Source organism: Magnolia sinica, chromosome 10 (assembly GCF_029962835.1).
Source record: "Magnolia sinica isolate HGM2019 chromosome 10, MsV1, whole genome shotgun sequence".
In the NCBI taxonomy this organism is placed as follows: Eukaryota; Viridiplantae; Streptophyta; class Magnoliopsida; order Magnoliales; family Magnoliaceae; genus Magnolia; species Magnolia sinica.
The window spans coordinates 73,833,161-73,851,567 of record NC_080582.1 but is presented as its reverse complement, the minus strand read 5'-3'; the positions used below and the strand labels follow the sequence as shown (position 1 = coordinate 73,851,567).

At 38.5% G+C, this 18,407-nt stretch overlaps 1 protein-coding gene across 1 annotated transcript in view; it reads left to right on the top strand.

Moving 5' to 3' along the window:
• Positions 1-18,407, top strand: part of LOC131217596 (sister chromatid cohesion protein PDS5 homolog C-like) — a 56,868-nt gene that overhangs the window by 15,162 nt on the left and 23,299 nt on the right. The window contains exons 4-10 of the mRNA XM_058212536.1: positions 2,592-2,795; positions 3,447-3,628; positions 10,822-10,948; positions 11,036-11,233; positions 12,631-12,681; positions 12,827-13,831; positions 13,926-14,027. Coding sequence (XP_058068519.1) covers positions 2,592-2,795; positions 3,447-3,628; positions 10,822-10,948; positions 11,036-11,233; positions 12,631-12,681; positions 12,827-13,831; positions 13,926-14,027 — 1,869 coding nt within the window. The remainder of the gene's footprint in view (positions 1-2,591; positions 2,796-3,446; positions 3,629-10,821; positions 10,949-11,035; positions 11,234-12,630; positions 12,682-12,826; positions 13,832-13,925; positions 14,028-18,407) is intronic.

The window sequence follows — 18,407 nt, the reverse complement described above, 5'->3', positions numbered from 1 at the left end:
GGTGACTCATGTATTATGATGAACATGGAAACGGCTCATATTCAAATACAAGAATCAAAGGTCAGGATCATCAATGAAGCATGATTATAAGAACATAGCTTCCATGTGGTAGCAATAAGATGATTATAAGATCATAGCTTCCATATGGTAGCAATGAGAACACGAACAACTTAGATCAATCTAAGGATGCAATCCAGGGGTGCAAATAGGCCAATGTACAGATTGTGTTTGAGCACCGTACTCTATCAAAACTCCCTATTAAAGAGGAGCAAAGACGAAGAGAACTTCCTTCTTGTCTTAATGAGCTAAGCTCCCACCCGGGCTTGTTTCTTAGCAACCACTATCAAGTCTTGTTCAGCTAATGCTCTAACTTACTGATATCGTAATTATAACTGTCAGCAGGAGAGCTCCCACAATCAGTGTTTAGATGTTCATGAGTATGATACTTCGGCTACATATGATGCTTCATATGCACACACATGGAAATGGTATGTGTGGGATATAGTAACTCAATGTAAACCGACTAAATTGTTCAGCCTATTAATAAAAAACCCTGAAAATTTGTGAGTTCACCACATCATGTTTTAACTCACATGAATTGACTCACTGACCCATTAAGACTTAGCTTGTTCTTGTTTTTAAAATATGACATGTATGGTGTCACGAGTCACCCAAGTTTTGCCACTCAGATGATTCACAGAATCACTCAAGAACTCAAGACGACTTGTACAAGTTTTGTCCAATTTTGACACCTATCACAAAAAAAAAACAATTTTTTGACACCTACCAAGTTGACACTGCTTTTGACCCAGTAGGGCATTCAAACTGTTCCACTTGGGCAAGTCCTGAGTTGACTAGCCAAGTCACCCAACCTTGCTCATTAGGTGAAGCCCACCATGCCCATGCCATGGTCCAGAAATCAGGTTGTTCAAGGCATTAAGTGTGCAGCGGGCTATACATGTAGTGTGGAAAAGGAGAGCTGGACAAAATGACTATCAGTCTATTTAACAAACGCGTGGCCCACCTGATGCTCGTTAGGTGAAGCCCACCATGACCATGCCTTGATTCGAAAATCAGGCTTTTCCACACATTAAGTGGGTTGTGGGCTATACATCTAGGGCTGTTCACGAGTCAAGCTAGCTCGAAAAATTCGCTCGACTCAGCTCGAGTCAGCTCGGATTGGCTCGGCTTGAATGGTCGATTCGGGCCGAGCCAAGCTAATGATTTGAAGCTCGAGTTGAGTTCGACCAGGGGGCATTTCAACTCGACTTGACTCGAACTCGACTCGAAGCTCGAACTCGAGCTCGACTTGGCTCGATTAATAAATATATTAAAGTTGTGAGGAAGCGGAGAAAGTTGAAGTGAGATCTCTTTGCTTTCACCCCAACAGTGAAGAGTTTGATGTTGGTGTTGATGATCTCTTGAATCCAAAATGGTATATTGTATGGAGCACTCACATGAATAGACATTTCCTTCCTGAATATGTTGTGAGCTACAAGTCCTCAAATCATCTGCAAGGTAATGGAAACTGTGCTTTTGTCTGAGCAGCAACAATACAAGTGGGTCCCACTTTTTTGTGGTCCCAGGTCTGTTTAAAATCCTATCCATTGGAAAGTATGGCCTTGATGATGGGTAATTCAGAACATACAATTGAGGATGCTTTTGGCCCATGGTTCTTCTATCATAGGGCTCACACAGATGGATTTTCTGGACTGCTGAAAGATGGACTACACCCTGTTTCGGTTGCCGGGCCAAACCAAAAATGAATTTCGCTTGGTGGAGTGTCATGTAAAATGCATCTTTAATTTTTTTTTTATTTATTTAGCTTCTCTTCTGAATCAATGGAGGAGGATCAAGAACAGAATCCATTACTCTCTCACCCAACAAGCTTGAGCTCGACTTGAAGTAAATTCGACTCGACTCGAACCACTAGCTCGACTCGATAGCTTTGGCAAACAAGCTAAGCTTCAATGTTGAGCTCGAGGCTGAGCTCGAGCTCGAAGTCGAGTACAACATGGACAAGCAAAGCCGAGCTTGGCCCACCTCGACTCGACTCGGCTCGATGCCCACCCCTATATACATGTATTGAAAAACGAAGAGCTGGAACAAAATGATTAATGGTCTATTTAACAAACACATGTGCCCACCTGATGAGCAGACCAGCCTGATTCCTGGGCCAGGGCAAGTTCATGGCAGGCCCCACCTGATGAATGCACGAGTCTTGCGTATGATTGCCATGACTTGCCTCGTCAAATTTTTCATTGTGTGAATCTCATTTGCAGATCTGTTGGTTTTGTTGTGGTTTTATTATCATTAATTTCTAATTTCTTTGTGAGCTACACTTATTTCCCATATCCCATACTTCTGAAATTGCTTTTTTTTTTTTTTTTTTTGAAAGATACTTCTGAAATTGCATCCATTTCATGAATTCTCAAAATTTGAACATGTGATTGTCTTTGAAGCATTTGATGTACCATACCATGATGAACTTAAGTCTTCTGTCATATGTATGGCTCTGGATTACTCTTATGTCGATTTGCAAGTTGACACATTTGTGATTCTCCTTTTGTTTTGCATTCTTTTATTTTCAGCAAGTTGAGAGTTGCTTATTGAGGGTGGAACAATCACCATCTAAGTCAATGTTGACTGCCCTTCACCCATCAATGAAGGCATTGGTTGCAAAAGAGATTTTGAGACATTCAGATATGGATGTGAAAGTTGCAGTAGCATCTTGTATCAGTGAGATCACGAGAATAACTGCACCAGATGCTCCATACGATGATGATTTAATGAAGGTATGAAGAAAAAAGCTTCCATGTTTCTCATTCCTGCTGATGATTTTCTGTATTAGCAACAAATGAAGTGTCTTTTGTGAGAAATGCTTCTGTGCTCTCAGAGCACTATAAGTTATGTTGCTCCTAGTTGATTAAGTTCACTTGGATGTTCCAGTTGATCGTTCTGAACTGTCCACCAAGTCCAGAACGCATAATGTGCTTCCATGAAAAAATTGCACTGATAAGATTATCCAGTCATCCTTGATTTGGCCTTATTTTCTGTAGCCATTCTTGTTTCAAGCCATGGATGGGATGGTTATGATACAGAAAAGTGATTCCTTAGAATCATAAGCAGTCCATAAAGGTCCCTAGCAAATAGATGGATCAAATTGTTGATTGGACCATCTTTTTTGCGTGAATGATCTTCACCATCCATGTTCAAGGTCACTGATCAAATGCTTAATATTTGTCTGATGAATGTGATGTTTGCGTGGTAGCCCATGAAATGTGTGTTGGACCTAATGAACAGTTTAGATAAATGGATTGGACTGTCTACTTGTCCCATTGCAACTAGCTGCACTATAACTTGAAGTGCTCCCAAGTGTACTGGAGTATTTCTCTTTTCTGTAGATATTTGATCTGAATTCCTTTTGTCATCTTATCTTTATGCAGGAGATTTTTCAGATCATAGTCACAGCATTTGAGAAGCTGCATGATATGTCTGGTGCTTCATATTCTAAGAGGGTTTCTATTCTCGAAACTGTGGCAAAGGTTAGGTCATGTGTTGTGATGCTAGACCTCGAATGTGATGCTTTGATTCTTGAGATGTTCCATCATTTTCTCAAAGCAATAAGGTAATTAGTTCAACTCAGTGCCATCTTCTGTCTTTTTTATTTGGAAAGATCTCTCACAATATTGAATTATATAACATTATGTACCTGCAAATTTAAATTTTAACACAAAGCTCATTATTGTAGTAGGATGGCTATTTCCTGTTCACTGATAGGTTGACTAGACGGGTTAGTTGATAGGTTGACTAGATGGGTTAGTTGCTTAGGAAGTTAAGATACAGCATGCATAAAAGAAGAAGAAGCATTCGATGCATGTACCTGCTGTTGAAATTTATGTCCCGGGACACTCCAAATGAAGAAAAAGTAGAAGAGAAAACGTTAGATTCATGCACCCGCTGTTGAAATTTATGTTCCTGGACACCTCAAAATGTGTCTATCTGAAGAAGAAGTAGAAGAAGAAGAGAATTGTATCCAATGGCCGTCTCTTTGATATAGCTTGTCATGCTGCCTGTTGTTGAAATTTAGGTCCTTGAGCACTCCAAATTGGGTATCTAGCTGAAGAAGAAGAAAACATTAGATGCATGCACCTTGGACTATGTCTTTGATATAGCTTAAGAAGAAAAAAAAAGAAGAGAAAGCCTTAGATTTATGCAGCTTGGAGGCTTGTCTGCATTGTATATCGATTGGAAATAATATATTCTATTGTGATAGGAAGGTTCAATCAGTAATATAGAAACTTCGCTATGATGAACCTAATTCCTAACCATCATTAGTGGCTGGGAAATTAGATGGTTCATAGAGGCTATGGTTTTGGGAGAATAAATGAGGTGGGGGATGCTATTCTTGATTTCACATAGTATACAACCTAACTATAGCAAACACATACTTTGAAAAGAGAGATGAATATTTAATTACTTACAAAAGTGGATCATACAAGCCATATAGATTTCTTTCTTTGTAGGAAAACAAAACGATCAATTATACCAGGAGGATCTGACTACACAAGGCTAATGCTTAGAATGTTTATGTTAAGAGATGGAAGAACGGGATTGGAATTGATAGGCCTTTGAAAATGTTAAGAGAATGACATTGAAACTGATAGGTGTCCCAAGGCTTACGTGGTGAAATTTAAAAGGAAGATAAAACGAGGTTTCAAGAAATAAATTGATGGAAGAAGGAAAGTGGAATGTCGAGGAAGAAGCAAGTGTTATGTGGAATGAGATGGTTGAGTGCATTGGGGAAGTGGTAAAAGATGTTTTGGGAGTATCTCAAGGGAAAAAGCCAATCATGTAAGGAAACTTGGTGGTGGAATGACAATGTACAAAAAAGCTATTCACAAGAAAGGTCCATCGTTTCAAAGCCTAACAAGGGACTATGAACGATGAAAATTTTGAACAATATAGAAATGCCCCAAAGATTGCTAAGAAGGTAGTGATGCTAGATTTAAGGCTTATGATCATGGTTGGGAATGACTGTATCGGCCCCCCCGAAAAAAAATGATATGATATGGCGTCACGTACTGGAATTGGGTCCATATTGGCTTGTATCGGCCCGTATTGATCAAATTTTTTTTTTTTTGAAGCAAAAAAATATGAAAAAATATCAGAAAAATAGGATAAAATGAGGTATTCACAAATCTATCAATATATATATATATATATATATGTTTTTGTTTTTTGTATTTTTGACCCTGTATTCAATGGTGTATTGGACCATTCTTTGGTAAGAATGTTGTCCTGACAGGTTAACCTACTGTAAGTTACGGTATTGATTTTTTTTCTTTATATAAAATGTTGTTATATGTTATAAATTGGTATCATATAGTACTAATAGTCTAATGTGTCCAAGAACAAATTAAAAATTTAACAAAAACAAATTAAAAACTAGACATAATATTTTAAAAAATTAACAAAAAATAAACTTTATTTTTTTTTATCAGATATGATGTAGATTTGATCGAAAATGCATGGCCTCTCCAACTCTATGATCAAAATCATCATATTAAAAAAAGAATTATGGAATTTACATATTTTTTGATAGATTTAATAAATAAATAAATACACTTTAAAAAAAAATAAAATTAGATCTACATAGATATGATCGGAAATGGATGGCCTCTACGATCAGAATTATTAGATTAATTTTTTTAATGGAATTTACATATTTTTCGACAAATTTAATTAAAAAAATAAATATATATTTTTTCCAATCAAGATGTAGATCTGGTCGGAAATGGCTGGAGAGTACAAATATGAGATCAAATTAAAAAAAGATTTTAGAAAAATATACAAAAATCGGGTGTAAATGCGCCAAAAATAAAAAAGTTCAAATAAAACTTGTAGTTTTTGGTAGATCTAGGGGTATAATAAACATACATATGGATTAGAAGAAGGATCAACAACAAAAAATGGTTTTTTAAATCAGCCCCAAATGGTTTCGATCCTTCAAATCGGCTGGAATCCGATGTTTTGATCCTCCAAGTTGATGTTAATAGTGCCGAAAATCACTTAGGATTGATGCATTCGAGGTATTTCAAAGATTGGAAGAGAAACAAGGGAGAGAGAGATAGAAATGGGGAAAGAAAGGGGCCTTTTTTGGCCTTTTATACCTGTATTGGCCTTATTGATACATGTACAAAATATCGAACCCGATACGGTCTAATACAGTACAACATTTTACCGATATAGGGCCGTATCATGTATCGTATTGAGCCAATATGGATATGATACACCTATATCGGTTGATACGATTAAGATATTCCGAACTATGCTTATGATGGTTTATAATAGATTGAAGCTTTGAGAAGGCGAGAAAGATGTCTTTATGGTTGCAAAAATGAAGGAGAGGAAGGGTAGGGACCTAGATCATGGTAGATGTGCTAAGAGCGATAACCACATGATACTAGTAATTAGTAAAGTAGAATGAGATCAATGGAAGGTGGAGAAACTAATTTAAGAACTTGTTATATGAGAACCACTCTACGAGCATAAGGATAGAAGGAACCATATGCTTATATAAGATTAGGATATTTGAAATGAAAGAAGCTTTGAGAATGACAAAAAAAGAAGAAGAAGAAGAAGGAAAGGTCTTCAGACCAGATGGTATATCAATAGAGGTTTAGAAGTGTGGATGGGAGTTAATGGGTTATTTTTGGTTGACAAAGTTTAATAAAATTGTAAGGTTGAAGAAAATGCTAGACGATGGATGGTAAGTATTGTGGTCTATATTTATAAGAATAAAGGAGACGTACAATGCTGCACCAACTACCATGGGATTAAACTTATGAGCCATACTATCAAACTTCGGGAGAGAGTGATTGAGTGAAGACTAAGGCATGGGACGAATGTATCAGAAAATCAACTTAGTTCCATGCTTGGGAAGTCTACCATTGAATCTATTTTCCTAAAGATAATTGATGGATAGATATAGGGAGAGGATGAAGGATCTCCACATGGTCTTTACTTAAAGAAAGCATACGATAAGGTCTACATAGTTAATTTGGTGGGTGTTGGGAAAGAAAGGAATTTCAAGAGGATATATTTCAACATGATTAAGGATATGCATCAGGGAGTGGTAACAAATGTAAAGACCTCCCAATTACTGTAGACTTGCACTAGGGGTTGACACTAAGCTTCTACCTTTTCTCATTGGTTATGGACAAGTTAACGAGGCATTTGCAGGAAGAGATCCATGGTATAGACATCATTTGTAGATGACATACGCAGTTTTGATTGATAAGACAAGGGAGGGTGCAAACACAAAGCTAGATTTATGGAGGGGTGCTTTAGAATTTCAACGATATAAAATTAATCGGACTAAAATAGAGTATATGTAGTGCAATTTTAGTAACAATAGGAGCGGGGATGAGGAATTAGTTAAGATAGTTTACCAAGAAGTTTCCCAAAACGACCACATTCGATACTTTGGGTTAGTAATTCATGAGAGTGGAAAGATTGAAAATGTTGTCCATAGGGTTTGAGTTGGGTGGAGGAAATGAACATGTGCCTATGGAGTTTTATGTGACCACTGTGTACGACTCAAATTGTGTGGGAAATTTATAGGATAGCTATGCGAGTTAAGACCAGCCATGCTTTATGGGGCAGAATGTTGGGCAATTAAGGAATAGCATGTTCGTAGGATGCATGTACTTGAAATGAGGATGTTGAGATGGGTTGGTGGCAAGACAGGGAAGGATAGAATTAGAAATGAATGCATTCAAGGGAACTTAAGAGTAGCACCAATAGGCAATAAGATTAGGGGAAGTAGACTTGAGATGTTTTGGTCATGTGCAACAATGACCAAGAACCACACCAATTAGGAGTGAGTTCGTACAAGCTGAAGGCTTTAAAAGGGCAAGAGGATGGCCCAAAAGGACATCATTGGAGGAAGTATGAACAAACTTGATGACCTTGACCTAGGTCTAACCGAAGGCATGGCTTTTGATAGAGTGGAATGGGGGAACATGATTCATGTAGCTGATTCTAATTAGTTGGGATACTTGGAGATTATGATAGAGAAGGCTTAGTCTGATTTGGGCCAACCATCATTTGGGGTCCTCCTTTGATTGTTTCTCTCTCTTAAGATTCCTTGATTTGATGATCCTAACCATATGATTAGTGGGTAGGAAATTGGATGACCCATATTGATTATAGTAAAGAATGTTCGACAATTGATTATATTAAAGAATGTTCGACAAGTCCTTTGAAAGATCCATCATGTGGCCAACTTTGAATGTGTACCTATTAGATTCTCTAATCAGTGGCTTGGAAATTGGACAGCCTATGTTGATTATAATAGAGGTACTATAATTGATCTGAACCTTCTATCATGTCAGTCCCACCTTTGATTGTTGATCCTATCATGTGGATAGATGTCCTATAAACTCCCTTTGGGCACATCACATTCATCCCATTTTTTTAGATCAAAGTTTTGATTTATGACAAATATCTGGTTTCTCAGTTTTTATTTTTATTTTTAACAAATACATGAGATCTTGATTTCTTTCTTCTGTTGGTGTTTTAAGAACTACGTTGGACTTCTTAAAAACAATTTGAGTTTCCATTTGTGCCAACTGCCATAAAAGTGATAGAAGATGAATTGAGGATTTTCTAGGAATTGGAAAATGTAGGTTGCAAGATTTTGGGGATATTGAAAATTTGGATATTTAGGGTATGGAGAATTTAGGGGATTTTAGCAAAAGTATGATTTTGGGTTGGGGAATTTCAGGGTGGTGGGGAAATTAGGAAATTCTTTTTGATGAAGTGGGAACCTTCGAAACATAAGGGTTAGGATTTATGGAAACTGGAACATTATGGTTTGGAATTGGGAAATTTAGGAAAAAATGACGATATGTGGTTTCTGGATCTATGGGGAATTGGTAATATTAAGAAATTTGGTTTCCAGGTTTGGGAAATTGGGGAAATTTGAAGTGTTTTGTGGATTCATTGTAAGTTTTTGAAAGTGGTTTCTTACTATCACTCTATTCAAAATATGTAATAACTTTAGTAGTAATATATATTGTGTTAAATTTATTCCTAGAACTAAAAGCACTAAGAAATCAGTTTGTATCAAAATTGTTTTTCTTTTCTTTTCTCTTTCTCTTTTTATTGTGCTTGGTATCTCCAAGCATGCGCCTAGGAGTTTTAGGCTCCCCAGGGTGGTTGTGCCTAATGCCTTAATTACGCTGGTCAATCCCTCCCAAAATGTCACATCGGCTGGATGATCCTCGCCATCCAATCATTGGCTTGGAAAGTAGAGGGTCCATAATTCGATTATAATAGAGAAGGTCAAATCATTGATGTGGACTATTGATCATGGGAGGCCCACCTTTGACTACTCATCCACATAAAAATAACTTTGATTTGAAGATCCTAAACATTTGATTGCTACGATAATGGATAGTTGATATTGATTTATACTAGGGAAGAACCACTCATTTACCTAGAACTCCATGAGGCAGGGTTCCTCTTTGATTACTTGCCCATCTTAAACGTGATCGAATGGTCCTAACCACACGATCAATGAGAAATGAATGGTCCATATTGACCGGATTATAGCCGCCAGTTGGATTTTGATTTTTGACCCGTAAGGGTTTTTAGGAGACTCCGGTTGGAATATTCCATTCAGTAGCTGGCTTCATCAGCTTGGGGTTTGAGCGGGGGAGTTGTGGAATACAGTTATGTTCGCAAGGTTATTGTTTATCTGGTTAGAATGCACTGCTCATATATTCAAATCGACTTGGTCAAAGAAGCAAAATGTTAGATGAATAAATCTGTGTGATCTAACAGGCTTGACAAAAATCCAAAGTTTTGGGGGAGGGGGAGCTTTTCTGCATGTTGGATAGGAACTGGATGGAGTTTCTCAGTTGTGGGCCAGCTCCTCCCAAAGTGTTGCTTTTTGGGTGTTCCCCCAACCAGGGTCATTCGAAGCTAACTTCAGTGGCTGCTTGATGAGGAATCCCAGGTCTGTGGAAGGAGATTAATACGGGAAGGGTCTCTGTGTGGTGAGTTCTTCACCTATTTGGATACCCGGTTCTAATAAAGCTGAAGCTGTTGTACTTGTCCACAGGATTTGGCTGGTGTCGCAACTTAAAATCTCCTCCTTGTCATCAAGGGGACTCTTTTAATGCTATCTCCTGGGGCTCTTTGTAGGTGCACATGGACGCTGGCAGATATTATGGAAGAAGCTTGAGACATCTGTGGTGAACTGGTGATCAAGCTATCTCATTTGTCTCCATTCCAAGAGAGGCTGACTCCATTGCAAAGCAGGATGTTAATTGGGTAGAAATGTCTATGATTGATCTGTGCTCAGGGGGAGTCATGCATAGTATGATGAATGGGCCAGGCTGAGTGGTGGTTGTGTTTGCAGCGGCTGATTTTTGTCAGCACCTTTCTTATATTATTATCTTTTTCTTGATTAAAATTGCATTAACCATAAAAAGGTGTGATTTCCTGTGGTTGAAGGATGGTGTCGACATAGGGTTGAGGGAAGGGACGGAGAAGGATTAATAGAATAACTGGTTAATTTTGTTGTGTTTAATTTTGTAACAAACAATTTGGCCTTTATGGTTAAACATTTAACCTAGTTGAAAACTTTTCTACTCCCTACATGTTCTTCAAACTTGGTTAATTTTTGATGGCCGAGTAAAATTTTAGCATAACTGTTTACTGATGTTTCCAAGCAGCCCATATCTTCTTTTCTCCCCCCTTCTGTGTCATATGCTGATGGGAGAGGGGAAACCTTCATTTAACTTTCAGGGAAAGCCATCCAGACAATGTTTTTTCCTCCATGGAGACCATTATGACCCTTGTACTTGAGGAGAGCGAAGATATTTCATCAGAGCTGCTCTCGTCCCTCTTAAGTAGTGTGAAAAATGAAAATAAGGTGAATTCCACACTTGAAATACTTTTGCTTCTTCTTTTTTTTTTTTTTCACAATAGTTTTACTGATTAGATGCATTATTTGCTTCAGGATGTTTCACCCATTGCTCACAGATTAGGAGAGAAAGTAATTGGTAACTGTGCTGCAAAGCTGAAGCCGTACATGATGCAAGAAGTTCAATCTGGAAGTATATCATTGAGTGACTACTGTAAAATTGTTGCGTCTATTTGTGAAGAGACACTTGATGCTCCGGATCGTAATGATTTAAACGCTTCTGGTCAACATCTGGTGCGTTGTTCCTATTATCCAGATTTTCTTTTTGATATTCTTCCTCTGTTAATGTTTCTTGCTAGTTTTTTTTTGATTGTTGTGTTGGTAAATACCATTAAAAAAGAACTGATGGTACATTAAGGCTCTAACTTGAAAGCGTCTGGACCGTTTGTCTTGCCTCTTTTTCTTCAACTCCATTTGCATTACTTGCCAATGTGGTAACTTGTGAGTTCCCAAGTTAAATTTGTTTGGTGATAACTAAAGATTTAAAGCTTCATTGCCACTCGGTTTACCAGAGAGTGGTTTCAGTTGGCCTTATTATTATTATTTGAAGAATAGTTGGCCTAGAAATTTGCTCTAGTTGGCTTGTGATTAGCCAATGTCAACTAGATTTTTTTTTTTATAGCTGAAGAAACCTTAGTTGTGTGAAGCTTCCACCAAAATGCTGCTCGCACTCTTTGGACAGCTGTTCAGCATCCTCTTCCTATCTTTCATACTTGCTAACAATCTGAAAATAGATGCCTCCATACTCCTGCTCCCAAAACCTGCTCAAGCTTCACCTCGTGCTTTGTGTAAATAATAAAGTAATCAAGTTTTAGAAGAACCCATGATTATTCTAGAAAACCGGTACAGTAAGAATGAAGTATGAGATCACCATTGAAAAAAATATGAGATTGCAATAGCTGAATTTGCTCTTTACATGTTTTAGCATGCATGTCATATAGGCTATAGTGTGATAGTATTTAATAGGCCATGTATGTACTTCATATTTATATCATAGAGCTGTCTGAAATGGGCCAATAGCTGGCTTTAAATAATAAATCAATGGTTTACCTAAAACACAACAAGTAACGTAGTACACTAGTGTGAAAAGGCATAACTGTTAGTAACTTGGTACACTAGTGTGAAAAGGCACATGGAATGTCAATGCTACGACACCGAATGTAATACTATGGACATATGTTATAATTTATGTTACAGGGCTTATGGACATTTTTGAAAAGACATGCTCACATGTATGCATGCATCCAAAACATGATTCCCAGACAATAAATTGAATGGTAAACAAGCTAACTTGAGAAAATAGTAAGAAAACATTCAGTTGTTCCTTGCTTTTCTCTTTCGTTCCTGTTTTTTAACACCTGACTAATTAGGTCTTGCAACTATTATAGAACGGAAGGAGGAAATGGATAACCAATTTTTTTTTTCCACTTTCTTTTCTTTCCTTCTCCTTCTCCTTTTCCTTCTTCTTCTTCTTCTTCTTCTTCTTCTTTTTTTGGTATTTTCTAGTTTTAGTACCTTAACCTTCTAAAAAAACTTCAGTACCTTAATAATTAGTGTTGTAAAAAGTTTTGTTGACATGGGTGTATTTGTGTAACATCTTTTGCTGATGGAACTGGCTTGATATGCTGCAGGCAGATGAGAACAAACTATCCATGAAGAACGAGTCTGATGTGCTACCTCAGGCATGCAACATATTTTATTGCATTATAATTTTGCAATTCTTGTTTGGAATTTTTATTTAATTAATTTAATTTATTTATTTTGACTTTCTCAATCAGAGTCTATTGAATAATAAAAATTTGGGAAGAGGTGAAATAAAAATGTTGGTTGTCTGTTGATCAGGGGCCTGAGAAGCTGGAGCCAGAGGCTTGCCCTGGAGAAATTGATCCTCCGTTGGATAAATCATCAACAGCAGTGATGAGCAATGGTACTATTCAGACAGCGGATGATGGTTCCTTAATCGATGCAGAATCTCCTGGAAAGAAGCTGGAACATTCTCATGATAGTAGCCAATCCAAAATTACTGTTGCTACAACAAAAGATGAGACTGACCATCTGGAATCCTCAAAACCAGAACCAGTGCCGGATCAATCTATTAAGAAAACAAGAACTCGGAAAACTAGTTCATTAACACATTCAACAGAGACATCTGATGATTCTCTAATGGAGTCTGAAAAGGTAGCTCCAGAACTTCCAAAGAGAAAAAAGGGTCGCAGCAAGGAAGCTGATAATTCACTTTCTGAAGGTCCATCTATCAAGGAGGCAACTTTGCCATTAGAAAATGAAAAGAAGCCTGAAGTTTTATCGTCTGCAAGATCAGTTGATGAAATTGCAAGTGTTGCTTCACCATCCTCAAATCCAAATCAGAGCGTACCTGAAGGTACTCGTCCCAGAAGGGGCCGCCCTATGTCAAAGAAGAAAGGCGGTGCAAATGCAGAAGCTGATCTGCCTGGTTTGCCTTCAGAACCAAAGGGAGCCTTATTAAATGATCAGACTGCAGATGATGCACCACAATCTACGGATATTATGTCAAAGAAGGAACCGGATGGTAACAGTGATGTGGAAGCTAAATTACCTAAACATTCAGGTAAAAAGGCAGATGCCGGGAATGTCAATGAGGATGAAAAGCAGCCATCTGAAGATACTGGCTCAAAAAAAGATCCTGAGGGAATGAGTGATTCAGAAGAGAAACCATTGAAGCGCTTTAGCAAGGTGCGTGCAGGGAATGCGACAGGGGGTGAGTCATCTGTAAAGCAGCCGGGAGATAAGACAAAACGGCGAAAGGGAACTCCCACTACTGACAAAAGTATAACTGGAGAATCCAGTCAGAAGGTAGTGTCTATGGGTTCTCAACCAATGGTCTGTTTATTGTACATGTCATTTCAGAATGATGATTTTTGGCAAGTGCTTGTCATATATTTTACAGAAATTGGTTTCTTCACCCAAGGGTTCTAGAAAGGCATCAATAGATGATCAGGAAATTCTGAAGACAAAATCCAAGCGAAGTCGTGTTCCAGTGACAGAAAAGGTACAACTTAGTTATGTGTGACCAGTTTGCAACAGTGAGGGCTTTCTGTATTCCAGATCCCCTTCAAATTTTTTTTCCCTCTTGTAATGGTTTATTTTTATGTCGTATGACAGTTTGATTTGATATTGGTACACAAAAACTGACATTAGATTGGCTATTTTGCCTTTGCTTGTTTGTCTGAAGTTTCTTTATATTTGGATTCTAGTGGACCATGTTACCAAGCTGAAATACATGCACATTTGGGATCCATGTTTCTGTTTCTTACTTCTAGGCTGTTTAATTTACCAGATATAATTAACCTTTCATTTTGTTAGTCATTATTTTCTGCTTGACTGTTGATGTCCTTGGAGAATTAATGAAGGTGTTCTTTGAGGTCTATGCATCTAGGAATGAGAGGGATAGGGATAAGACAACCTGAGAGCAGTTGGTGAGAAAAAATAAAATTTCATGGCTGTATAACTTTACTGCCATATGGAGAAGTGTCCTCATGCTCAATTTTTTTTTATATTAAATTCAATCCAAGGAGGCGGTGTGGTGCAACCTGGTTATCGAGTCAATGAGATGTTGACACTTCGCAAAGAAGTGGACAAGAGCACACCCACAAGAAAATATGAGTAGAGAGGGAGAAATACCCTTATTGATGTCAATTACACTAAGAAATTTTGGAATGCCTACCTTCTACACCACCCACCCATTTCATAGACTCTAAAGACAATTCCTATGAATCTTTCATGAAAATCCTCCAGCTATCAGATTGATCTCAGATAGTCTAATATACCTAATATGGCAATAAGATTAATAATATTAAAAAAAAATAGGAAAAAATCTTCAAAATCGCCAACCACATCTTTAAATCACCCATCTAATCTCTCACAAATAGTAAGTTGCAGTTCTTGATATTTAGGCCCTAAGTTTATCAACAAACAATCCAAAATCAGCACATGCTGGGCCCTACCTTCTACACCACCCACCCATTTCATAGACCCCAAATACAATTCTTGTGAATCTTTCACGAATATCCTCCAACTATCAGATTGATTTCAGATAGTCTAATATACCTAACATTGCAATAAGCTTAATAATAGTAAAAACAAATTTAGGAAATAATCTTCAAAATCGTCAACCACATCTTTAAATGAGCCCTCGTATCTTTCACGAATAGTAAGTTGCAGTTCTTGATATTTAGGCCCTAAGTTTATCAACAAACAGTCCAAAATCAGCACATGCTGGGTCCTACGGTTGGTTGTGGGCCTACATCAGGGTGTTTTGTTGGGCAGGAAGACATTGGATAAGATTCTAAGTTGGATCATTTTCAACATTGAGAAATTGATTGCCCAACATTTGTTTTATGTGCAAAAAGAGCAGAGTACTCTATATGTCATCTTTTCATCCATTCTGAAAGAGCATAGGGAGTTCCATGGGCATGTCTTCTTAAAGCTTGTGAGGGTAGCAGTTGTTTTCCAAACTGATAAAAAGCGGCATGGTGTTTGAAGAGAAGCTATTTGGGGTCATCAAGAGCATAGGAGGGCAGTACTTCAAGATTGAAGAAATGGGATCAAGCCAACTTTGAGTCAACCTCACAAAAATCTGACCTCTTGATGATTTGTAACTCCAATACCCAGTCTCATAGTGGTGGTGGACTAAATCTTAAATGCTTCTTAGGGGTAGAGAATTTCATCTTGCTAACATGTGCTTCGTGCGTGGAGTGGAGTAGTTTTGCTGACTTATTAAATGTCTGAATGCAAGGGAAGTGTGGTGCCTCTGTCTTATTCTATTCAGTATAAATTGGGTTCTCCTAGGAAAAGGTAGTGCATCTTTTAATTTGTTGGTCATGAGTACTTTTGGTGGAAGGGGTGAATTTTATGGAGAATGTCACGCAATGCTATTTTAGTTGGTGGGACTCACCTTTGATTGCCCATGCTTGATAGCGGACAACTGACTAGTGCACCAAAAGCTCTGGAGCAAATGAGGAAGGACTGATTTATCCCTATATGCAGGCCCTCCCAAGAAAACTCAAGCGAGACCTCTCCGTGGGCAACCCCCGAATTGCACGGTCCCATAGTGGGCCCCACCTCGTGGCCATTCTGCATCTCACAGACCTCACCTCGTGGGCCACCACACCCTAGCATGGAGATACGGTGCATCCTTGGAATCACACTAAGATGCCTTCGCATCATCCACCCACGCCAATGAGGAGACTCGAACATCGAGCTCCCGCTTTGATACCATTTTGATTGCGAACAACTGACCAACGCTCCAAAAGCTCCAGAGCCAATGGGGAAGGACCGGTTTATTCCTACATGCAGGTCCTCCCAAGCAAATCCAGGCGAGACCTCCCCGTGGGCAACCCCCGCTTTGCACGGGTCCTCGAATTGCATGATTCCAAAGTGGACCCCACCTTGTGGGCCACCCCACCCCAGTGTGGAGACGCGGTGCATCCTTGGAATCACACCGAGATGCCCCCACATCGGTGCCTCTCAAGAATCACTCCTATTGGGTGATTTTAACAATATGTCAAGGGGTTTGGAAGATGGATGGTTAAATCAAGTGTATCGGAAAGGTCCGAGACCGAGCATTAATCTGTACCATCCATCATGTTGCTCTCCTTTTGCCCAAGAATCAACAATCACTTTGATTGAATGACTAACAATTCGATTAGTGGCAAAAAATTGGAGGGTCCCCATTGATTGTATTGGAGAATTTCCAATCATTGATCTGGACCCTCCATAATGTTGCTATGCCCTTTTGTTTGCCCAGCATCTGAAGAGTCATTGTGATTGAATGATCTTAAGCATTGACCAATTGTGATACCCACATGATGCCAATATGGCACACAACCATCTTAATAAGGAGGAGGACGTTGAGGTGTTGGGAACAGCTTTTACAAGCTAACCTTAGCAAACTCGAATATTGGATTCTAACCCAGAAAATATATAGTGACTTGTACGCGGAGGATCATAACTCCATCGAAAAGTAAAGTGACTTCTCTATGGAAAATAAACTCTTGCCAAATTTGGGAAATGTTGATCTCCATGGAGGTGTGTTTCCCACCATTTCTTTTCCAACTTCTAGACAAGCCCTCAGGGGAAGATGAAGAAAATAAAAATTGTGTATATGCTCATAGGCATTGCTTTAAGGAAAAAGAAACAACCAAAATAAATTAAGTACGATTTTTTTTTAAAAAATTTAAATTTGTATTTTTATGTGAATCAGGTTGTCTTGTGAAACCCACACTGTTTTTACCTAAATCTAGGCAAAGTTGTTTAATTGGAGGAGAGAGTTTGATGTAGAGCAGGTCCTAGACTCTTTCATGGCAAAGATGGACTAGAGAAGGCCCGATCGGAGGTGGAAACGATACGGACCGTCAGAACCTTAAATCACTTGTATCTCGCTAAATTGGATGAGTTTTTCGACATATTATATGATTTTGCGGTAGGAGAACCTACTTAAGCGAACCAACCCCGCTATGCCGGGTTACCCATGCCAGATTTGCGAGATTCTATCAGATTGACAGTCAAAAGTTCCATTTAATTTTGTTTTTACTATAAATAATAAGTTTTAGTTGGAGTATAACTTTTGATCCTTTGAGTTGTAGAAGTCGTGCCCAACTCAAAACAACTTAGAAAAGTTTGGAGAATAACACGGTTGGGCCAAATTGGACACTATTTTTGGCCGAAAACCATGAAGTCTAGTAGGAATAGAGGTCGTGTATAAATAGTAAGTCACGTTTTTAGGGTATTTGAGTTAGAGTCTTAGTCTAAAACTCTGTCCTAGGTTTGAGTTCCTTATTTAAAGAGTTATAATTTCTTCTTCTTCTTCATCTTCTTCTTCTTTTTTTTTTTAAATTTTATTTTTATCATCAATCAAATTGTTTCGAATTTATTAGGAATTATTTATGCTTTTGTCTCTCGTGGATTCGAGGAAGCTCTATGAGGAGTCCAAAGAGCTCTGTGGATTCGGAGTAGTTATCCCTTGAGGAAGACGGTGATTGACCTCATCATGTTCCTACCTACGCCAAGTGGTATCAGAGCGAGGACTTCTCTTGGGCAGATGTCAATTAACGATAAAATGGGCCAAAATCCTGTAGACGGTGATCTAGGGATTCGTTATCTATCGAAAAGAATGGAAGCTTTCCACCGGGAGAGTCAATTGATTATGCAAAGGATGCAGGCAACACTTGATCGTATTATGAATGCGCTACTTTCGGCCCAAGCCCAAGGTGACGCTCAACCGCTCGTGATTGATGTATTGCACAACCCTGTTTTTCGTAGAGCTCTTTCGCAGGCAATTCGCAGTGTTATCCCGGATGAGTTGAGCTCCAGCGACGAGGATGTCGGTGGCGTCATTGCCTGATGGTCGGTCCATGGAGACGATCGACTG